We start from the raw sequence: 24,008 nt of genomic DNA, 5'->3' as shown, positions 1-24,008 counted from the left end.
ATGCTCCGAGAGCGCCCCGCCCCGCGCCGCCCGGGCTGGGGCGCTTTAAAGCAACCGCGCCCCCGCCCTCCTCTCGTCCGTAAGGACGCGCATCTCTGGGCAACTGGCTCCGGCCGGGGATGACCCGGTGGCCTGGGAAACGACCGGGCTTCAGAGCTTTGCAGAAATCGTCGAGCCTCTTGGGACCTCGGTTTCTCATCTGGTGACACTCCCTAGTTAGGGCGAGGAGTTCAATTTGATCGTCTTAGGTAAGCTCTGCGAGAGCCACCTCTCCAAGAGCCCCACTCAAACACTGCTTGGAGGCATCTGATCCCTTGGTACAGGGTCCCCTTCCGGGCCAGAGAATGCCAGGGCGCCTACCTGTGTGACAAGGCGGAAGCCAGGGAAGGGGGGGAGGAGGTCTGCCCTAGTTCTGGGTATGACTGAGGCACCCCGTGACATTTGGGAACCACCAGGACTCTCAGCTTTAGGGACAGGGCCAAGACCACAGCCATTTCCAGCCAGGCCTGGGTTTTCTTGAGAAATCTGTCAGCTGCCATCTTTAGAAATTTGTCAGCTCAGGTTCTAAACCCAGCTCTGCTTGGCCACGGTGGGGTCTTGGGTGCAGCAGCTGTGAGCATTCCACTACTTGGACATTAAGGGAGTTATGCTAGAACATTCTACTATTCAGCGATTTTTAATAGACTTTTGTAAACGTTTAGATAGAAGTACTATTTATTTCTTTAATTTGAAGTTCAGGATACAGAATCTCATGTTTGCCATTCAGGGTGTGAAGTCAATTAGACCTAAACCTTTCTCTTTTTTTTAAAATATAAATTTATTTATTTATTTATTTTGGCTGCATTGGGTTTTCGTTGCTGCACATGGGCTTTCTGTAGTCGCGGCGAGCAGGGCCTACTCTTTGTTGCGGTGCACGGGCTTCTCACAACAGTGGCTTCTCTTGTTGTGGAGCACGGGATCTAGGCGTGCAGGCTTCAGTAGTTGTGGCTCGCGGGCTTCAGTAGTTGTGGCTCGCAGGCTGTAGAGCGCAGGCTCAGTAGTTGTGGCGCACAGGCTTAGTTGCTCCATGGCATGTGGGATCTTCTCGGACCAGGGCTCGAACTCGTGTCCCCTGAAGTGGCAGGCAGATTCTTAACCACTGCACCACCAGGGAAGTCCTAAACCTTTCTCTTTCAAGCATGAAAGTTCCTCAGGCCCCGGCCCAGTTCCAGTGGCCCAGGTTTTGAAGAGCAAGACCCTCATTTATCTTTCATTATGTCAAGTCTCTGAGCCTGTCTACTCTCAGTCTGCCCACCTCTCTTTTTCCGTTTCCTAAGCTGTATGGAGGGGGTTGGGAGCGAGGTCTCCAGGAGCCCCTCAGCCCGCCTCCTTCGGTCCCTGGGTACAAGGTGAGTGTGCTGGGGCCTTGGGTCATAAACAGGCTTGAGGCTCCGTGCCCAACCCTGTGCTAGGCCTGGAGTGTTGAATCTTTGCCTTCTAGAACTTCTCCTGCTGGCCCCCCTTCAGGACTGAAGGCCTCAGCAGAACTCCTCTTTCTTGCTCCCAGCCGAACCCGGTGACTATCCCGCTGCCCTCCCTCTTCTGGGGACTCGAGAGTTTACAGCTATTAGGAATTTAGCTAATAATATAGGAATATTACCCTATTCCTCTCTTCCCCATCCCTCCCCGCATCTCGGGGGGCTCTGGGCTGGAGCAGAGCTGTAAGGCAGCCTGGCTTGTGTCCTAAGGAGTCCAGGAGATCCCCAAGTGAGAACACAAAGGGCCTGGGGGCTGAAGGGAGAAGGCCAGGGTGCTCAGGGATTGGACTCCCAGGTTGGTGTCCCATGGCCCTGCAGCCAGGTCAGCAGATCACAGGGGAAGAAAACCACGTATATCTCTGGCGACCTTTACCTTTCAGTGCCCAGATGCCCAGTGCTCCAGGCCACCTGGCTTGTCTAAGGCTTCCCACGCCACCCAGTTTGCACTTCCTGCCAACAGTCTACACTCAGGACCCTCCTTGCCTGTTTTCTCCTTTGGGCAGGGTCTGGAGTCTGATAGGTTAATGAGTTGATGGCCTTAGCTAGTAAGTGGTGAAGCCAGCACTCACTCTGCCTTTCTAGAGCCAGGAGGTAGGAGGAGAGAGCTGAGTACACTCTAGTCTCCGCTCCCCTTAGTGAAAAGGCCCAAGAACCTGGCTGGACCTAAGCAGTCAGTGTGGTGTTTTCCAGCCAGGAGACAGAGGGTCTGACTCCACATTTGAGGGGCTGGGGGAAAGTCACCGGAGCTCCCCTCCCTGGCACCTGCCCACAACTTGGGCAGGAGTTTCTAATCGAGGAGAGGGTTCAAGTGCTGTTCTAGAGCCAGTGCTGTCACTGAGGCCGATTCATCACCAACAGTAAAGGGTTAGCATTTATGGAGCATCCATGTCCAGACACTGTGCAAGGGACTTTGCATCATTAACTTTTTTCATTCTCATAATAACGCTGCGAAGTAGATCCTATTTATTATAGCCTGTTTTACTGTTGAGGAAACGGAGGCAACGAAGCTAAGTAACTGGCCCGAGGTCACGTAGCTAATCAGTGGTAGGGCCAGGATTTGACCTCTGGACTGACTCTGGCCCCTCCAGTGGGCCTCCGTGCTCCACTCCCTTCCTCACTCTAAGGGACTGTGCCCAAGAGCTGTGCCCAAAGTTCAGACCAAGCCAGGATCACTGGGTCTGGGTCAAAGGTGTGTCAGAGCTGGCTCTTAGATGGCTTGTGACAGCCAGCTGTGCTCACCTTTCCGGCTTCTCATTCAGGAACATCAGGCTGGTAGCCTGAAAGAGGCCATGGTGGAGTATATACACCATGAAAATTGGCATATATTACAAATCAGGGCTTTTTTCCTCCCAGCAAACCACTGGTCTGGGTGCACCAGGAAACACTGGGCCCTGGATGAGCTATTGATGCTTTAGGCAGAAGGTACAAAGGAACGTGCTAATCTGAGTCTAAGCCTTTTCCGCAGGGGATCCAGGTTGTCCTGGGCAGGTGCTCCTAGTCCCAGGACCAGGCTGGAGAAGCAGAAAAAGCCCAACTCGGCACCTAGTCCTGGATCTGCTATTTACTAACCAGGCAATTAACTGAATCTCTCCTGGGTGGAATGGGGACAAAAACAGCACGGACTTCACTGGGCCTTTATGAGGATTCAGTGTCACAGACGCATCACGAGCTGGTAAACTAGGCTGTGCGTCAAGAAGCATTTGGTCCTTCTCTAACCTTCCTGTCCTCGGCAGTTCCATCTCCTGAGGATCTGCACGATCCCCTCTCTCCACCTCCAGCTACTCCTGGTCCTAAGAAGGAGGTCGGTCAGACAGCCCAGAAGATCCCGTTTCACAATGCAGTGAACTCCTCTCCTCTCCCTTTAGACAGCTTCTGTCTAAAACATGTCAGCTTTTACCTCCTTTGGACCCTTAACATGACTCCTGATAACAGGTGACCCCTGTCAAGACGGGGGCCTCTAGGACTTCCCTGGCGGTCCAGTGGCTAGGACTCTGTGCTTCCAATGCAGGGGGCACGGGTTCGATCCCTGGTCAGGGAACTAAGATCCCGCAGGCTGCATGGTGCGGCCAAAAACCAACCAAACAAACAAAAAAACTAAACCAAAATAAAACAAAACAAAAAAGATGGGGGCCTCTTTGTAAGCAGAATGGACATTGCTGCTACCATGCTGGGCCACTCAGCTGTCTCAGAAGTGGACAACCGTTACTCTCTCTCTCATTCCTTTCTATACTTGTGTGAGGAGGTTAAAAGAGAAAAAGGTCCAGCTTCCTACTTATTTTAGAATAAGTTTAAATAAATCACAATAACAACCAACATTACTCAAGTAACCTTATCCGTGAGAGGGCCTAAATGTTCCCGGGGGTAATCAGGCTCGCCTGCCTAGCCCAGGGCCTCTGCTGGAATTAGAATGGCCTCAGACTCCAGACACAGCGGAATGGTTCCTGCACTCAAAACATTCTTCTCTTCTTTCTGGGAGCCAGAGGGCAAGTCAGCTTCAATTAAATACAACAAGAACAACATGGCGTTCAAAATAAGCGCTATTTATTACAAAAGTAAACGGCCTCTGATTATCTGTGGAAAGTTTTTTTTAATATAAAATGTGGTTCAAGAAGCCGGCTGGAGGTTGAGCTAACAAACGTCTCCTTCCTCCGCCAGCAAGTCTGTGGGGCGTGTCACATTCTGCCTGCTCCTGGGGGCTGGAGCCCATATTCAGAGCACCACCACGACAGCCCCTCTCTCAGCATCTTCCAACAACAGAACCTGAGTACCTGAAGCTACATCAACCCATGCGGCCTTGTCCCCAGAGAAGTGTCTACCAGTCTGGGCAAGGAAGAAGAGGAGGGAGTGGGCGGACAGTTCTTCTGCATCTTTGGAAAGCAGTGTAAGAGACAAAGGAAACTTTTGTCCCCAGTGTGGCCAAGTTAGGAGGGAGGGACAGGCAGGAAGCTGGCTGAGCTTTCTCCTTCCCCACCCTCACTCAGAGTGGCTGCCCTCAGAGCACCTCCCTTCCAACAAGTTCCTATTAGGAAGCAAGGCACAAGGGAACATCAGCCACCTTCCGGTTGTCATCGTGGGGCCGTTGTTCTTTGCTAAGAGCCAAGCACAGGTTCCTGAATTCCACCTCCAGGAGAGCCCACCAAGATGGCTGCCCCCACCCAGCTCAGAAGAAACGGAATTGGCCTTGGGGGAGAGAAAGGGAGAAGCGGAGGAGGAGGGGAGAGCGGGAGGTTCTCCATCCCAGTTCCCCTTCCCTTCCGGAAATTCAATTAAGCAAGCAGCCCAGACTCAGCACCCGGCAGCGCTTCCTGCTGGGGGAAGTCAAAAGGGCTGCAGCCCTGGGAAAGGGAGGTCATCAGGCCCCAGATCTAATTAACGAAACTGCCTTGCTTTTGACATTGCTGCATTTCCTCTATTAACTTCAATGATGGTTGGTCTGAACGTCCGAGCGTGGCCAGAAGCTTCCCTCCCCACCACCCAGTACGTAGCGCAGCCTGTCCTTGGGACCAATTTCCAATCTCCGTGGCAACCGCCGAGCAAAGATGCTCTAAAGAGCTCTGACCCTGTCAGAGCTGGTGGGGGCTACAGAGGAGGGAAGATGGAGTGTGGCAGAGATGCATCATTAAACCTTGAAGCATGACAGTTCTCTGAGACAAAATAATATCTTGTCATGCACTGGGAGGACAGAGGCGGGCTGAAGGAGTGGCCTTGGGTTTGTTCAGTGCTAACCCAAGGGTTTTCTTTATCTCTTTCATATGGGGAGGAAGTAAAAGGAACAGCTCTGAGCTTCCTGCTTGGGCTTCAGAGTGGTAGAGAGAAGCTCCAAGGCATTTCTAGGTGCTCTGGGTCTTTGGGGAAAAAGAGATTGGTGAGACAGTGACACAGAGTAAGGGAAATGAAATGAAGTGAAAGGGAGGGGGGCTGTCAGCAGGCGAGGACTAGAGAAGTAAAACTGGGGAAAGCTTAGTGAGTGACAGGAACACCAGCCCAGAAAGGCCAAGGCAGCCCACACCCCGAGGCCCTGCTGGGACCCCAGCCCAGCACCATACACATCCCTGCGCGGCCACACATCCACCTCAGCTGCTAAGAGAGGGGCCCCAAAGGCTCTCCCTGCAACCAGGAGAATGCATCGGGCCCACCCTCATGGTCAGGCTGGACGCAGAGGGTAGGGATGGGCAGCCAGAAATCACCTCGGCTCACAGGGCCTGAGAACACACAGTAGCCAAGGACAGGGTGCCACCCCTCCCACCAACCTCGTGATGTGACGTTCTCAGACAGCGAGGAACCGAGGGCTGAGGAGGGCCAACAGGGCTGGTGAGTCCTCAGCTGCCTCGCTCTGGGGCCCAGTCCTCTGCGCACATCGCAGGCAGAAGTCCAGCCGCCTGCGGCCGCGGAGGACACTTCCCAGCAGCAGCCACGTGGGGAAGCAGCTGGGAGGCGGGCCCTCCAGCTCAGGGGCCTCAGCTGTATTTGCTTATTTGTGGGAAGGAGGGCAGCACAGCCGTGCCGATACCATCTGCTCTGCCCTTGGTGACATCCCAAGGTGGGGTCAGTGCTTTCAGCCTTCTTGGAGGTCTGAGAATTTTTGATGAATCTTACAAACCAAATCCAGTGTGAAAAAAAAACCCAGAGAATACTACTGTAGCCCTGGACGATTTCTTAGAGTTTATGACACTCAGCTGTCCACAGTCACGGTCTATCTTCCGCAGGTATACGGACACACGCACCCTCACACGCACACTCCCCCACACACTCACACCCACCCTCTTGCACACTCATCCCTCCTCACGCTGCACACTCGAGGAAACGGGCCTGAGAGATGTTGTCGCCTGTTGCTGAGCCAGCCCCAGTGGAGGAACGGCTGTGGTTAGAGCAGAGCCATGGCCCTCTCTAGTGGCTTACACTCCGGGTATGCTCCCAGGGCATGGTCCTGGCAGGTGGCAGAATTCCGCGGGCTCCTCAGGCAGCTTCCTCCACAGCTGGGAGGGTCCAGGGACTGGCTCCACAGCTGGCTGTCCCCAGGAAGTTCCTGGACCCAGGCTGGAGTCCTTGCAGTGGCCTCAAAAGTCCCATGATTCCAGCCACCTTAGTCCTGCCATCGGACTTCGGGGGTCCTGGGCTAGCGGACCAACCATCCCATATGCCAGAGGATGGAAGAGGTAGAAGCTGAGGGAGAGAACCCAGGGGGAGGCAGTGGGCGCCCTGCCGCCTCAGTGGAGGCGAGGTGCCCTGCAGACCCGTGAGATTCAGCTCCTCCTGCCGGGGCTCATCGGACCCTCTCTACCTACAAGACCCACCCCTTTTGGTCACCATGTCTGCGTGAGTTTGCCACCTGGCCATACCAGAGGCTGTGAACTTGGAAGAGGTTGGTTTAATGCCAGTGAGGGAAAGGGCTCTTCCCAAGAGGCCCAGGAGACAGAGAAGTCCAGGGTCTGGTCATGGACTGTTCGGCCCAGACCTTTTGTTAAAATGTGGAAATGCTCCCGGGCCTCAGGCCCCCGATTCCCTGCTCAGGCTTTTATGTTGCCCCACCGCCCCTAAAGGCCAGTGATTCTCAGCGCGGATCTGTGAGGCCTGTGAGGTGGGGAAGAGGGCGGCTTACCAAACAACACCCCCTCCTAGTCATTCTGAGCCCTACCACAGCCCGGGCACCCCTCCACCACCCGCTCCCTCACCCCACTGAGAGCTGTTCTGGCTGGGAGCCACGGGACTCAAGAGGGGCGCCCTCCCACGTGAGCCGGAGTGGTCCATAAGCTGGGAGCCACTGGCAGGAGGAAAGAATGCAGAGAGGTAGCCCGTGCTTCGCCCATCTGGCTGCACATTCGGGTCACGTGGGGAGCTTTAAAAACTGTGGCTGGACCACAGGACCCAAACTGGGCTCAACTGAATCAGAACCTCTGGAGATGGAGCCGGACACCAGTGTGCTTCAAAAGCATGCCAGGGGGTTCTAAAACGCACCTGGGACCGAGGCCTCAGTGCTGGGGGGCAGCAATGCAAGGTGCAGGGGGCGCTCACCTGTAGGCAATTCCCAGGAGCAGGCTCAGGATTCCCAGTGTGTGTACGTGCCCGGCCAGAGAAAAGGAGGCCAGGCTCCAGGCGCAGAGCCGCAGGAGTATGTCCCACAGAAGGCCTGTGGAAGGAAGAGAAACCTCGCACCGGCCCAGCAGAGGATGCCTTCCGGGGAGGCAGCAGACGGAGCCCCCCAGGTCAGGGAAGCAGAGGGCTCCCTCCAGCGCGGGCACTCCATGGTGGCCTCCTCCCCGGCCCCGCCCTCATTCCCCAGGCCCAGGAGGGCAGCGCTGACCTGTCAGCATGCTGGAGAAGAGCATGGCGGGGAAGTAGTGGTGGAAGTAGAGGATCCGGCCCATCAGGAAGAACGGGAAGTAATGCATCATCCAGCCCAGCAGGAGCTGCCCGCCTCCTTGCAGCAGGACCTGGGACAGCCCTGGGCCCCAAGCAGCACAGCCCGGTCAGCCGACAGGGAGGGGGCAGAGAGCGTGGTCTAGCCCAGCTCTGCCCCTTCCTTGCTGTGTGATTTGCATAAGCCTTCCTTCTCTCCTCTGCCCAAGCTGAACAATCCTACAGCAGCTGGCAGGAGAGGAGCAACTGCTTGTTACCCGGCCCAGGGAGGCCTCGGCACCCACGGCAGGGGCGCCAAACCCCAGCAGCAGGCAGCCTGGCCTCCAGCTCCAGCTCCCATATCTCTGCTGTCACGCAGGTCTTTGCAGCAGCAGACGGGGCGGAGGTGCGGGCAGAGGTAAGGACGGAGGTGGGAGAGGGGGCGGTCGGGGACTATGTCTGTTCAGACGTGGAGCTGCAGAGGCAGAGAGAGCCTGTGTGAATGTCTCAGATGCTGTGGCCCACGGCCTGGGGGCTGCTCTCTACGTGACTAGAGGACAGGGCCATGGGACGAGGAAGGGGCAGAAGAGAAAAGGTGGGAAGCTCTGCATAGAGCATAGAGGTCAAAAGTGAAGGCTCTGAACTCAGTCGGCTAGGGTGTGAACCTCAGTTCTATCCCTTACTGGGACAAGTTTCCTAACCTCTTTGTGCCTTGGTTTCCTAATCCATAAAGCAGGAGTAATAAACTCTACTTTATATGGTTGTTGGGAGGATGTAGTGTTTAACACAGCACTGGGCTTTTGGTGACTGAGTTCTAAAAAGCAAAAGAGGAGGGAAGAAGGGGAGGGAAAGGCAAAGGAAGGGTCATCAGCAGGCGGGCCCTCCCCGAGTGCAGGCGCCCTCCTGACTGCTAGGTGGGAGGGCGGGAGAGCCCAGGGACCTGACCTTCAACCTCGGCAGGCAGACGTGCCCCTCTCTGCAGAGCCACAGCAAAGATGCTCCCTGAGAGCAGGTAGAGGGCGATGCTCAGCAGATTCAGCCACCAAACCACCTGCAGGGAAACGAGAACAGGAGGGTGAGAGAAAGCAGCAGCTCTCCACGGGCACAGCTCAGGGCCCAAAGCGCGGCGCGCGGGCACTCACCGGGTTGCCGAGCAGATACACTCGGAAGTCGGTGTCATTGATCCCTGAGAAGCGCAGGCCCTGTGGAGCAGAGGACACGCTGCTGGCCCAGAGCTCAGCTCCTCCCAGCCCCACGAGTTCCAGGAGGAGGAAGACGAGTCACCCTTCATAGACAGGGAGCCCTGACGGGAGGCTCGGAGTGGGCGCCTTCTACGGGAGCTCCCTGGGAAGGCTGATCCGAATCGGGGCAGAAGACAGAGCCCGCCTCTGGCCACCCCGAGCCAGGCGAGGCCTCGCCCTGCGCCCCCAGCGCACCCCATGTCCACCAAATCTCAACACCCTCTTTCTTGCCTCGGGCCCTACCTGATAGTTGATAGGCCAGTGCCAGGGTTTGGACGTGAACTCGTTGTCTTTGGGTTTGAGGCCATTGTTCCCCTGCAGGAAAGTGGCAAAGAAAAGCTAGTCAAAGCAGAGCTCTAGAAGGCTGACAGGAACGTGAGGGATGGGGATCTGAGGTGTGGCCAGGTGTCAAGAGAAACCCTCTCTCCTCTCCCCTCTCCTTCCCTTGCAGGGAAGGATCAGGTGCTCATCCTCAGTCACTGCCCACCTGCTTACAAAAACTGACTTACTTTTCCCAACAAGCAAGCCTCCATGTCCCAGCAAAGACAGTCCATTCAGACCCTCTCTGCTCGAGAGAAAGAGGAATGAGAGACTTGTTTCCCACAGGCACAAAATACATATCCGTCTCCAGGCCAAGGATAAGGTGTCAAGAGGATGAGATGGGGCATATAAAATCAGGGCTGACTCACTTGTTCCCTTGGAAGGCCAATTTCAAACACAAACCCGGAAACACAAACCCAGAAACTCTAAGTTCCTGGACTTTGAAAAAGTTACTTTAGCCTAGTGTATCTCAGCGTTTTTTCCCATTATTGCCTGCCCCCCCTCAACCGTTTTAAGACATCTATTCCCTAAACACTCCCCCGCCATGACATTTTAAAGAAATTTTTATTGAGGCATAATTGATATATAACATATTAGTTTCAGATATACAACATAATGATTTAATATTTGTATATATTGCAAAACAATCACCACAATAAGTCCCCTCATGACACTTTAATACCATAGCTATTCTGTATATCTGTTTACATAATGCAGGAATACCTGTGCTTTATACATTAAAAAGTTAAGGGCTTTTTTTCTTCTTCCAACCCTCCAAGAATACATTTTACCCCCAGGGAGCGATATCGCTCTGGTTGAGAATGCACGCTATAGCCTGACGGGCCCATTTAGTCCAACAGCCAAGAATACCCAACAACCTGTCTCTAAATGGCAAAATCAGGCCTTTCCTAGAACAAGAAGGAAAAGGAGCAGGATCCTGGGTCCTGCCCAGCAGGATGGCGTCAGCCTCATCATCAGGACAGACTGAGAAGTCACTCCCAAGAAGGGCAGTGAGGTGCTAGGAGGTAGGCTGGGGTTTCTCCACCTCGGCCCTATTGACATTTGGGGCTGGAGAAGTCTGGTGTGGGCTGGCCTGTGCCGTGTAGGGTGTTTAGCATCCCTGGCCTCTACTCACTAGATGCCAGAAGCATTCCTAGCCCTCCATGATGCCAGCCAAAAATGTCTCCAGACATTGTTAAATATCCCCTCAGAGGCAAAAATCGCCCTCTATTGAGAACCACTGGCCTAGCCCAAGAAAGATCCAGGTCTGGTTCAGTGAACCACCACCCAGTGCCTTGCTAACCCAACTCCTTGAGGTCTTGGGAATCATTTGCAGGCCTCCCTACGGTGGCTGGATTGATCCTCCAGGGTTAAAAGTGTCAGTGGGGTGTCACGCCCAAAGGGGTCAGCTGCACAGCCCCTGAACCACCATGGCCATCTGAAGGGCCTTGGAATGAAGAATGAATCATTCTGGACCCCAGAGCAGCTGCTGAGGGCAATCAGTTCCTTCAACCAGTCCAGTCCAGTCCCAAACCCAGGCACTCCAGCCAGAGCTATACCCAGCCAAGGGCATCCTACACATTAAACTCTTAAGAAATCCAGCTCCTTTAGTAAACCAAGAAACGGAAGGAAGGAAAATCTGTAACCATTACAGGCATGTGTATCTGTACATTGTTCTCTGTGCTTAACGCCTAGTGGGCTTATTCCAGCTAACCTCAGCAGGCTGGGCAGCCTTCTCCACCCAGGCCTTAGGCCCTCTGCTCAGCTGGCAGAAGCCCTGTCCCCTGCAGTTTCTATAGTCCAGACAATTTTGATCTCTCTCCCCATCCTGACTCTACATCAGTTGAATAAGAAAGGTTCCTTATGTCCCTTTTCTTCTTTGACTCTACCTCTTAGATAATGAAAGAAAAAATGAGACTATTTATTTAGACTTAGTCTTAAAATTCTACCCATCCTAACTAATCCTCATTTCATATGATGGAATCACCTACCAGTGTCTCATGAGTTTCAACCAAGGGCACTATGATTTTCAGGAGCTCTGCCACTTCAACAGACGTGAGACTCACTTAGAGACAGAGGAGTGTAGTGGTAACTAGCACTGACTCTGAAGGCCTGGATCCACCTCTTACATTTAGCTGTGTGGCCCTGGGCAAGTTCCTTAACCTCTGTGCCTCAATTCCCTCATCTGTAAACTGGGAACGATAATCTCTGGAGGACTGTAATAAGTATTAAGTTAATATATGTGCAGCGCTTAGAGTCGTGCCTGGCACATAAGAGCTACATAAGTGTTCATCATCATTACCGTCACCATCATCGCCACCACCATTCAATGCCTTTGAAGACCAAGTAAGCCAGTACAGGTGAAGACACTAAGTCCTCCACAAGGGGGCAGTGGGTCTATACCAAGGTTACTGATCCATGATCCAAATTTGTGGATGCCCAAGAGCTCTTAGAGAAGCCACCAAATGGGAAGGGGCCACAGTACCCGGATCATCACCATGTGGGCCTCCAGCATTATCTCAGGAAAACTGGGCTGCAGCACGTCCAGGCTGATGTTCGGCACTAGAAAAAGAAATGACAGGGGCGTAAACCTTTCTCACACACCCCCTCCTCATGGCTGTCTGTCCATGGTATCCACACTGCTGTCAGGGTCTGAGTGTAGCCTTCCCGACAAGCTAACAAGCAGGTGAGAGTGTTGAGGAGACAGAAGGATTCTCGATCATTCATTGAGCACGTATTAAGCACTCAGCAGATATTCTGAGGGAGGCAATGGCAACAGACGAAAAGCCCTGGCCCCGGAGCTCCCACAGCCCTCCATCAGCCTTCATGACGCCGCTCCCTCAAATGCTGCTCCCCCACGAGGCAGGGCTGTGAGGACAGGGACCGAGCCCGTCTCATTCACCAAGGCATCCCCAGGGCCCCACATGGCTCCCAGCATCTAAACAAAGAGCTGTTTAATTACTTAGTTAATTAGCTGGTTGGTTAAATTAGGTGGTAAAAAGAATGAAATGGGAAGCATGAAGAGGAGAAATCAAGCAGAAGCGCGAAGGGGGTTGCTTAAGAGGACAGATGATGAATCCAGACACTCGTTGAGTTGAAGATGACACAGGAGTGGAAATGTCAATTGGAGCCTGGTAGTATAAATATGGGGATCAGATCAAGGGCTGCAGCCATTGCTTTCTGTAAAAGCTTTGGCTGGATGTAGGGAGGGGAGGAGCCTACACAGGGGCAGAAAGGGAAAGAAACGGCCTGCTCTAAGCCTTGAGGGTAGGGAGGTAACCACAGAGGGGATAGAATAGCCCAGGAGGCAAGCAGATGGACCTGCATTATAGGCGGCAAGAGAGTCATATCCAGCGGGAGGCAAGGAAAGTGACCAGAGACAACCAGCTCTGGCCCCGAGTGAGGTCATAGGTCACTTTAGGGAGAGGAGTTTAAAGAGGATGGGAAGTTTGAGTGGATGGGGAGAAAAAAGAAGCTCCCTATCTAGACAATTCATATGAAGAGATTAGGTTTAAAAAAGGAAGAAAATGGCAACAATAAGATAAAGTGGCAGCAGAGTTTGTAAAGGTTTCTTTTCCTAAGATGAGTTACTTAGAAATGTTCCCTTCAGAGCCAGCCCAGGACACGGCCTCACTCACATTTGGGATTGATATGGTCTTCCACATTCCAGATGGAGTTGAGGGTTTCCTTTAGGTATGGAGTGCAGGTGACTTCCAACTGCTCCCAGCCCCTGTGAAAAGTAGTCACAGATGTCTCTCAGAAGACCTGAAACCCACCGGAGAGTAACACTGCCAACTGCTCTTCAATCTACGGCGCCCCTCTCTTTCCAACCCAGTGGCCATGCTTTTTTCAGCCTCACACTTTCATATTCCACAACTATCCCAGGAGGAGTCGAGCACACAACATTCCCATTTTAGAAAGAGACACAGATCCAGAGAGTTATCACCAGCCAGATGTACAAATGCTCAACTATTACAGCACACGAAACACCAAAGGAACTCTGGAGCTCTGGGCTCCACAAAACTCCTGATGCCTTTCCTCCCTCCATTCACCACAAAGAAAAAGCAAACCTGAGGTGAACATCGACCACTGCGAAATGGAAGTTTTGGGTATACTCGTAGTGTGAAAGGAAAAGCATGAGCCACTAATGGGACTTCAAAACCCCAGAGACTCACCACTTGGGCAGGACCTTTCCCGAGGAGCCCAGGACACAACCTGTCACCAGATGGATGAGGCGAATTCGACTTCTCAGCACTTTGATTCGGTTTCCAAATTTTCTGTTTACAACCTCAATCCTCCAGAAGTCATTTGAGTCTCCTGTCCCATTCTGCCACATAAATCAAGAAAAAAATACAAAGAAAGTAAGATGACTTTAGAGAAGACGTATCAGAAAAGGGAGATGGTCACCCTTTCAGATGCCATCACGTTACAGTTTGGTCAAAGACCAAACTGGCCTAAATGACTGAGGTGGGAAAGGGAACGAGAGGGCCATAGAAATAACCAAGTGACTGCCATTGTCCCAGCACTTGCGATTACAACCAAGAAAAGTAGTATAATTCCTCGAACCTTAAGTCTAATTCTTCACTTTATAGAACTAGAGTTTAAGTTCTAAATAAATGTTTTTGCCCTTAAACTAAACTCAAGACATCACCGTGTGCCAACAGAAATAAATCTGGGCTATTTGCATCCATTACTGGTGGCCATGGGGACACTCACTCATCGAAGAAAGGTCTGGCCTAGATATCGTACTGTGGAAATTAAGACAGTTGTGTCTAATTCTCCTCAGGAAATGCCCACCAGAAAAAGATGAAGTTCAGAGTCTTGGCTCTAGTATAATGTGGGATGAGCAAATAGAAAGAGGGTTGGGAATTCCACCTTAAGGAACCCAGAATCTTTACTGAAGCACCAAAGCCCTTGGAAGGGAACGTAACAGATAGTCATAAATCTACTTTCCCACTAGTCCTTTCTGTTTTCAAATTACTCCCCAAGCCATAAATACTCATAGAGCTTCCTCTATTAACTGCATCACCCCAGGGCAGTAAAAATCCAAAGCAATGGGGACAATATCCCTCTGTGGAACAGGGAAGTAATCCTTAAAAATAAAGCCAATGAGGGCTTCCCTGGTGGCGCAGTGGTTGAGAGTCCGCCTGCCGATGCAGGGGACACGGGTTCGTGCTCCAGTCCGGGAAGATCCCACATGCCGCGGAGCAGCTGGGCCCATGAGCCATGGCCGCTGAGCCTGTGCATCTGGAGCCTGTGCTCCGCAACGGGAGAGGCCGCAGCAGTGAGAGGCCCGCGTACCGCAAAAAAAATAAAAATAAAAAAATAAAGCCAATGAGAATTTGGAATCTGGCAAAGGATAAACTTGTATATTCATCTGGGGTCATATTGTGGCCCTGTGGCTTCTAAGTATAATATGATTTTAAAAGAGACCCTTACAGTATTCATATTTGACATTTATTAAGTGTCAGAACATAAAAATGGCATGGTAATTATGGGAGGCAAGAGATGGAAACAAATAGACTTCATAGGCTGCCTTTCCCACAGCAAAAAGCCTAGCCAGAAAGTTCCTAAATGTTAAGAGTCCCTGTGCAGCCAATCGTTAGGAACATTCCAGAATTCTGGGGAGGATGTGTTCCGCCACATGGCCCTGAGCCAGGCCCCACAGTTTTTGACATCCTGCTGACACTCGAGTGGCTCACTTACTATGCCATAGCCTGTGACCTGATAGTGCTTCCGGGTCAGGGGGGCCTCGTGATAGTGACTGTGCAAGTTCCGAGAAGTCCTAGAAATTAAAAGAGAGAAGTGCCACTATCCTGAAGAAAAGAGATGTGCAATGTTTCTTCTTTCACCAAGGCTACTCAGAGTCATCTGTTTGGATAAGAAAAATTAGAATCCAAACCATTAAATCCAACATATCGCGAGGGACAGATGGTAGGAGTACTGGACCATATGCCAAGAAAGGGGCTTCACTTCCTGTTCGCCCCACAACTTCAGGTGGGGGGCAGGGGGATGACTGAACACATTGGTGGCTTTGAGGCAAGCTAGCCTGACTTAAGAGGCAGGTTTAGGGAGAAGAAAATTAAAATTTGTAATCTATGTATGCCTGAGATAGGTAAACTTCCTCCCTACCATCTATGCTTTCTACTCCTATCACCAGTTTTACAAAGTAGGGATCTGTGGGGGAAGTGGAGGGTTTAATTTAGATTTTGTTTACTTTGTGCTTTTTGTAATAATCCTTACTTTTATCCATATAAGTAATCAATGTTCATTATAAAAATATTGGAAATTTGCAAAAATAAAATTTAGTTAATAAATTTTAATTTATTTTAAAAAATAAAATTAAAATTTTAAGTATCCATAGTCTTACTGACTAGGGAAAAAACACTGCTCATAGCTTTTCTATATGTATATTAAAAAATCCCTGATTTAAAAAAAGAAATTCTGTATCTGACAATTCATATGAAATTTTTGCAGGGCTGCTTCTGTTGCCTATTTTTCCTGTTCATTCTTGCACATGGTGCCCTATTTCCTTGTGTGCTTAGTTATTTTTTACTGTGTACTATTCACTGTCACTGGAAAACTATTTATAGGAATGGATAACCATGTATTTCCCAAAAGAGGATTAACATTTGCTTTTAGCCAGGCACCTAGGGAACATTACCACAGTCTTAGGACCATGTTCATTTAAATTCATGGCCTGAAGATTTTGAGACCATCCAGGTGAAATGAATTTGGGTTGCAAATCCATGTGAAGATCAACTGGTAATTACAACTTCTCAGGAACCAGATTTAGTGCCCCTACCAACCTCACCCCCAGCCCTGCTCTCCCAAACACACTCTGGATATAGGTAGATAGGGCGGATTTATCCTAACCCTAAGCCTTTGGGGGTTACAAATTTTGGGGAAGATCACAATAATTTACCACTTCGGGTGAGCCTAGAGCTTTGACTTCTCTCTCTAGAGCTTTGACTTCTTCTCTCTAGAGGCAGTCAAAACCCAAAAATCAAAACTCAAGATTGTGGGTTCAAGGCAGAAGTGGCCACAGTGTCCCACTTTTTCTCTTGATTCCCCCTTTCACTGAGATTTTGACCTAGTAACTCCTTACTATCTTGTCAGTTCTTTATGCTTTTAAGATGTTTCTACATTTTCCAGCATTTTTAGTCATTCTCAGTGAGAACACTGGTTAAATGAACTAGTTTGCCATATTCAGAAACAGACTCCTATACCTTTCTCAAGGCAGCCGCTTAAGAAAAAGCTTTGGGCAACTCAATTTTTTTCTTTCTTCCCCCTAGGAAAAGGGCAGTTGAAAGGTACCTTCAAAATCCAAAGCTTCCCAAAGCCAAAATAGGCAAAGTAATCATTCTCCCATTCTAGCACAGCAGCCTTGTTCCATTTACTAGGGCCTCATCCACATTTGACTTCTGTTTATTTCCAGCTTAAAAGAGCTCTGTACCTTTGATGCTCATGCCACTCATTTATCCCAAAGAGCAAATTTACTTACTCTTTGTGTTCTAGTCGAATGACGTCTCCATGTCTTACAAACTCCACAGGGAGTGAAGGGTCTAGGGGATCTGTCAAGAAGAAACAAGCATTGATGTCTGAAACCGTTCACTCATTAAGCTAGCATTAATTAAGGACCTACCGGTAAAGAGTTATAGTACAACGTGGTATGCGCATGAGGTACTGACAGAGTGCTGTGGGACCAAAGTGAACTGTCTCAGAGGATGAGGGAAGGGTATCCCAGAGATAATGACTGAAAAGACTCTCAAAGGAGAGGGAGAACTTGTCAGGTGAGCAAGTGGGGAAAAGCCAGAGAGGTATGAAAGAGCAAAACTCATCTGAATCAGTGGCAAATGAATTCACATGGTTAGGGAGGGTGGGCAGGAAGGAGAGTGGGAATAGGTGAGGGTATGGACAAACGGGGCCAGACTGTGTATGCCATGCTAGGAAATGTGGCCTTTATCTGACAAGCACTGAAGCCCCCACTAGAGGATTTTTAAGCTGGGAAGCTAAATAATAAGATTTTCCTTTTAGAAGTAAAAATATAGTCTTCCAAATATGAATTCCATGCAAAAGACCATTTGCCCAGCTCTCTTCAAAATCAAATGTTAGGGCTTCCCTGATGGCGCAGCGGTTGAGAATCTGCCTGCCAATGCAGGGGACACGGGTTCGAGCCCTGGTCTGGGAGGATCCCACATGCCACGGAGCAACTAGGCCCGTGAGCCACAACTACTGAGCCTGCGCGTCTGGAGCCTGTGCTCCACAACAAGAGAGGCCGCAACAGTGAGAGGCCCGCGCACCGCGATGAAGAGGAGCCCCCGCTTGCCGCAACTAGAGAAAGCCCTCGCACAGAAACGCAGACCGAACTCAGCCAAAAATAAATTAAAAAAAAAAAAAAAAAAAAAATCAAATGTTAAACCCTGCATATTTGGCCAGTGATTATCTTGTCTCTGGCTATAGACTTGATAAACGTGAGGCAAAGAGAATGATGAGAGAAAAGAACTACTTCTGTATCGTCAAGAAGTCAAGACCATTGAGGATCTAGAAAAGTGATGACAGTGGAAAAGGAGTTGGCAGTAATCACAGCAACACAGAAGGTCCTTGCAAATTTCTGTCCCAGGCAGTAGACACTAACACTCAAGGTCAGGAAAGACAAATCTGCCAGGACAAATCACTGGCTCTCAAGAGAATTAGAGAACTCAACCGTAGAAATGCCCATTCCTGGGCTGCCTTCTAAGGTCTCTTAAGAAGAATAATCAGGACTTCCCTGGTGGCACAGTGGTTAAGAATCCGCCTGCCAATGCAGGGGACACAGGTTCGATCCCTGGTCCAGGAAGATCCCACATGCTGCAGAGCAACTAAACCTGTGCACCACAACTACTGAGCCTGTGCTCTAGAGCCCATGAGCCACAACCACTGAGCCTGCAAGCCACAACTACGGAGGCTGCGAGCCACAACTACTGAAGCCCACGCTCCCTAGAGCCCGTGCTCCACAACAAAAGAAGCCACTGCAATGAGAAGCCCGTGCACTGCAACCAAGAGTGGCCCCTGCTCACTGCAACCAGAGAAAGCCTGTGCACAGCAACGAAGACCCAACACAGCCAAAAATAAATTAATAAATTAATTTAAAAAAAGAAGAAGAATCAGCAAGATGACAAATCAAATAAGTCAAAGGGGAGGGAAGTTTTACTTAATATGGATCTGTGGGGGAGGGGCACTTATGGCCATCAAGAACACAAAGACCTTTGTCTAGAGTTCCCCCTTCCCAGAATGCCTGTAGTGATCTGCCTTCACATGAATCCTTAGTCACTGGAGTGATATGCAGCCACCTTAACCTGGAAGCCACAGTGGAATAACAGAACACGGACGTTCAAAGACTTGGTCCGTGCCCACATGACTTTAGAAGGAAAGCTGGTCTTCCCTCAGAACCCCTCATTGCAACAGACCGCTTATGTTTGGCCTGTTGAATCAAAACACAATCTGTAACAGTACTATAAGGGACAGAAATAGATACTGCCCAATGGTGTCATAATTTATATTACCGAGGAGTAGGATGCAAAGACAGTGGTCATACGGGCCACGTTTCAAGGCTAAAAACCATGGCAATAAAGGGAGGTGGCGAAAGAAACAGAGAAGGTAAATTTAGATGAGCAGCTGCCCACTTCCCCACAAAGGCCAGGAGCAGCTGACTCGAGACAGGCTGAGCCAGGTGGTGGTTGCTGAGGAGAGAACACCTGTGGCATGAGACAATCAGAAGGTGAGCGGGAGATGCCCTCTGTTCTGTTCTCTTGCTGGCTGCAGCGAAAGTCACAGTCTGCAGGTAGCCAGCTGTCTGACCGAAAAACCAGAAGACCCAGACATAGCCCTTGTCACAAAGCCCTGGGAGCCCCATAGGTGTGCTTCAGAGCAGCTTCACCCTGGCCTGTCAGAGGCAGATGCGCAGGCATTGAGGGAGGTCCCGGGCACCAGCCTAGACGAGCCCAGCCACAGGGCTGGCAGGCCCGCAGATCTCCAACAGACTGGCCCAGGCCTGGGATGACCAGTGGGCAGCAGCCCTCTATCACATCCAGACAACCTGAGCTGTACCACATGCTGGGGTCTGCAAGGCTTGGTGTGCTCTAAATCAGAAATGAAAGCAGCCACAGTGTGCCCCAGGCACGTGTCCAGGTAACCTCTTCTGGATTAAGTCTGAGCCTCAGCTGTCTGTGTACATATATACAATGGAATATTACTCAGCCATAAAAAGGAACGAAATTGGGTCATCTGTAGAGACATGGTTGGATCTAGAGACTGTCACAGAAAGTGAAGTAAGTGAGAAAGAGAAAAACAAATATCGTATATTAACCCATATATGTGGAACCTAGAAAAATGGTACAGATGAACTGGTTTGCAGGGCAGAAATTGACACACAGACGTAGAGAGCAAACGTATGGACACCAAGGGAGGAAAGCGGCGGGGGGGGGGGTGGTGGTGGTGGTGTGATGAATTGGGAGATTGGGATTGACATGTATACACTGTTGTCTATAAAATGGGTGACTAATAAGAACCTGCTGTATAAAAAAATTAATAAAATTAAATTTAAAAATTAAAAAAGAAAAGACAGCTCTAAGAGTGAGATCTTATCTGTCTTGCTCACTGCTTATCCCTATGCCAACAACAGTCCTTGTAACGTAGCAGGGGCTCAATAAATAACTGTTGAAAGGATAACTGAGATCTGTAAAGATGGCAAAGAATGCTCAGGAAAGCCCATCCCAGCACCATTCTTTTGGAGGCATGAGAAATGTTAAGGAGAGCTCAGAGTAAGTAATAATACAAGAAGCTCCAGTTCCCTACCGCATTACCTGAATTTGTATTATGTTTCTTGATAATCCACAGGTTGTTGTAGTCCTTGTGCAAATAGGTGGTGACCTGGGTAGGGTGGGGGAGGGAGGAGGAGGTGGGAGGGAGAAGACAGTCACTATCAGCACAGCTGGCCACAGGACAATCAATAGCAAGCCAATGTTGCTTAAGCCTTTTTCAGAATCCCCAGCCACCAACCCGAGGGGCTGTGTTTCCCGTCAGGGCTCAGAAGTAGCATTTGGTAAATGCTACTTTCTCTCCTTCTTTCTATATTTAGAGGTCTTTTCCCACAAAAGCCTTTTTGATTTGTCTCTGTGTACGCCTCTGCATCCTATCTTTCAACTTCCCACCTCCTAGAGGGAGGAACAATAACACCTTGTGTAACACAGTCTCCAGCACACAAAGAGAATTTAGTGCATTTTTAAAAAGTCATCAAGACCATGTCTCAAACTTTCTAAATGAAAAATTCATGGTATTTTCTAGAATATGGCCGAATATTTTCTAGAATATGGCCAAATGAAATGAAAAAAACTCTATTAATATCTTATCCTAGGGGCTTCCCTGGTGGCGCAGCGGTTGGGAGTCCGCCTGCCGATGCAGGGGACACGGGTTTGTGACCCAGTAGTAAAAAAAAAAAAAAAAAAAAAAAATCTTATCCTAGAAGCCTGAAGTTTTAGACATAGCCATTTTGTATACACTGATTTTTTAAAAATTGTATGTGTGTGCATGTGTGTACACGTGTGTAATGCTGCAATTAAACTACCAGCAAAAATCCTGGGAACAATATAAATGTCCAATACTAAAGGAAGAGTTACGTGCTGGTTATGTCCACAGGATAGAATATTATACAGCCGCAGAAAATGTTTCAGGGCATTTTTACGCAGCACAGGAGAAGGTGTATAACATGTTGCTGTTGAAAATGGTTACCATTTATCACTAGGCACTGCTCTAAGCACTGGACAGGTCTTATCGCTAGGTTGTAGGTACTATGGTTACCTCCACCTTACTTACAAGCAAACTGAGGGTAAGTAATTCGCTGAGGTTAAGTAAAGGTCTCACAGCTTGTCAGCTGGAGAGACAGGATTCAAACAGAGGGAGCTAGCTCCAAGCTCCCAGGATAGAGACTGCATACATACAATTATGCTAATTACGTATACAAGCACATAAATACCCAGAAGCAACGGAAACAAAGGCATCTCTCTTACAACGTGAGTTTTAATAACTCTAATTGGACAAAACATGACTTATTTACTTGCAAAGAGATTTGGAATTAGCGTGTAGGAAAATAATTATGCGTGTATTATGGCTGCTTTGTTTCAGTGGTTTTTGCTTTCTCAGAAACAATTAGGAATAATGGTATTAAGAACATACACATTAAAAGTTGTGGCAGCCACAGAGAAATTAAGTCCACGCTCCCCATCAAAAGCTGCACACATCAAGCTCACCCAGCTTGATTTGCTCAAGGATGTTAAGCTTTTGTGGTGCTTGTGTGCACCCTGTGCTGTCATTTTGTTTTTTGTTTTTTTTTTCCAAAAACCATTATTATTAAAACTCCTATTAGAAAAATCACTTATTGTGAATATAGTCCATGGCCTCTTTTTCCCCTTGAAACATTTATTTTTACAATGGAGTTTTATACCATGAGGTCTCCTAGGGACACAGGTATGCTACTACAGCAGAATGTTGTACATCAAACTACGTGGATAAACAATGATCCTTGGATTATGTGTAACTTTGGGTTTTTTTTTATACTTTTCTACACTTTCCAATCTTACTTTATAAATGTTATGCTTTAAAAACATTTAAAAATCGGGACCTAGAGCTGTTAACAAGACATTAAAATACAGGGCAGAGGAGGGCTACTAGAGGTTATTTAGTGCGGTCCCCTCAATTTATAGATGAAGACACAGGCTGCGAAAGGCTCAGTGACTCAGTCAGTGACAAAGCCAGGCTCTCTGTCCCTTGGCCTAATGTGCTCTCTCTAGATGACTGTCACAGCTTCATGCCTCTACCCATGGGCTTCAAGTGTGTAACACTAAGACCAGCTTAATAGGGCCTTTCAGAACGTGGCTCTTCTCTCCCTTTGCACAGTATAGATGTTCCTCGTCACCACATCTGTAACTTTATCTCCTACACGACACCAGCAGCAAGGTATCACTATGGAAGGGCTAGCAGTACATTAGACTCTTCTGGAGAGCTTAAAACCAAAACAAAAATGCACAATGCATGGGCCCCATCCTAGGTCAATTAAGTAAGAATCTCTGGGGTGGACCTCAGGCATCAGAATTTTTAAAAAGCTCTCCAATGGACTCTAAAGCGCAGCCAGGGTTGAGAACCACTGCGCTAGAGAGAAGCGGAGAGTCAAGAATGGGAAACTGATACCAAAACCCAATACTCTGGGTCAACCTTCTAGTAAATAAGGAAATAATAACAATAAAATATTTTGAGAAGCAAAAGTTTTTCACAAAGTAAAGGTTTTGGGCATTTTGCAGGAAGAGAAACTTCACTTCAAGCTTCTCAGAGCAGCAGCCAGCCCTGAAGCCCTGACCTCCGCACCCTCCTCTCCTCGGGAAACTGCATCCGAGGCCTCCGCCCTGCCCACGCCATGGAAGCCACCCTTGTCAGAGCTGCCAGGCCTCCCATGTTGCCCTTCGAAGGCCTCTTCCTCTGTCCTCACCTTCTCCGAGGTCTCTGCAGCACCTGAACTGCTGGCGTCTCCTCCCACTGGAGACCCTCTGCTTGGCACTCTCCTCCCGTTCTCCTCCAACCTCCCCATCCACCCCTTCCTTCTCAGCCACTTCTACCAGCACCACTCTGAGCGCCTTTAATGCTGCCTTATGTGCTGCTGCTCCCCAGGGCTCCTCTGCTGGCCCTCCTCCCTCTGCACACTGCTTCAGGGCAATGTCACCCATCCCCCACTGTGTCACTGACACCTGTATGCTACACACTCATGTCTCTTCCCTGAGACAAGTCCCAGAGCTAAAATACACAAAGGAAACTCATCTCCAAAGCCATGCTTCCTCCTCCATTTCTGATTATGGTGAAACAGCATTATCACGCAAACACCTTGACCTCCAGACTACAGGCCTGGACACGGCTCATCCCCGACATCTATCAGTTACCAGGCCCTGACATTCAACCTGTGAAGAGTTTCCTAAATCACTTCCCACCTCTCTCCCTGTGGTCTCTGCCTCCTTTCACCATCCGTTGTCATGATTATTGCCTCTAGTCTCCTCCTCCTTCCAATCCACCACACTCCTGCTAGAGCTGTCCTTCTAAACTAGAAATCTAAGCACATCTTATCCCTTAATAAGTTTCAATGCCTCCCCAGCGTCTACAGAACAAAATTAAATCTACTGTAACACGTAAGGCCTCTCCATAATCTGGCCCCACGGACCTCTCCAACCCCATCCTTCTCCCTCTCAGGCATCATCCACCACAGCCACATCCACCACTCCTTAACGTGGACGCGGACAGTGTCGCTCACTCGTTCAGATCATACTCACGGCTAATCCTCCAGCATGCACGTCAGACGGATTACCTCACTTAATCCTCACAACAACCTTATGATGGAGAGAAGTACTATTTATTTTCCCCAATTCAAAGATGAGCCCACTGAAGCACAGAAAGGTTAAGGAATTTGTTCAAAGTCACACTCTAGTGCAACCAGGATTCGAACCCAGATAAACTAGTCTGGTTCCCAGGCCTGTGTTTATAACCATTACGCTCTACCCATCATCCACTTCGTGCT

The 24,008-nt window shown here is 49.6% G+C and overlaps 1 protein-coding gene across 3 annotated transcripts in view; it reads right to left on the bottom strand.

The window, feature by feature from the left end:
* The window catches only part of POMT2 (protein O-mannosyltransferase 2), a 49,641-nt gene that overhangs the window by 2,043 nt on the left and 23,590 nt on the right, over positions 1-24,008 (bottom strand). The window contains exons 10-22 of one of the 3 annotated variants that reach the window (XR_003002247.1): positions 20,260-20,326; positions 16,920-16,989; positions 15,122-15,200; positions 13,591-13,742; positions 13,054-13,145; positions 11,901-11,977; positions 9,338-9,409; positions 8,996-9,055; positions 8,799-8,904; positions 7,819-7,959; positions 7,530-7,644; positions 5,768-6,680; positions 1,055-1,111 (exon numbers count right to left, since the gene is read on the bottom strand). Coding sequence is in view for 1 of the 3 variants with exons in the window: in XM_024737832.1 (XP_024593600.1) it covers positions 6,575-6,680; positions 7,530-7,644; positions 7,819-7,959; positions 8,799-8,904; positions 8,996-9,055; positions 9,338-9,409; positions 11,901-11,977; positions 13,054-13,145; positions 13,591-13,742; positions 15,122-15,200; positions 16,920-16,989; positions 20,260-20,326 (1,137 nt within the window). In the remaining 2 variants the exon portion in view is untranslated. Of the gene's footprint in view, positions 1-1,054; positions 1,112-4,041; positions 6,681-7,529; positions 7,645-7,818; positions 7,960-8,798; positions 8,905-8,995; positions 9,056-9,337; positions 9,410-11,900; positions 11,978-13,053; positions 13,146-13,590; positions 13,743-15,121; positions 15,201-16,919; positions 16,990-20,259; positions 20,327-24,008 lie in introns of those variants that run through there. The other 2 variants (XR_003002246.1, XM_024737832.1) reach the window with 2 other exon arrangements.

The sequence above is a fragment of the Neophocaena asiaeorientalis genome, unplaced genomic scaffold (assembly GCF_003031525.2).
Source record: "Neophocaena asiaeorientalis asiaeorientalis breed wild unplaced genomic scaffold, Neophocaena_asiaeorientalis_V1.1 scaffold49, whole genome shotgun sequence".
In the NCBI taxonomy this organism is placed as follows: Eukaryota; Metazoa; Chordata; class Mammalia; order Artiodactyla; family Phocoenidae; genus Neophocaena; species Neophocaena asiaeorientalis.
This window is presented reverse-complemented; position numbering and strand designations above follow the sequence as displayed.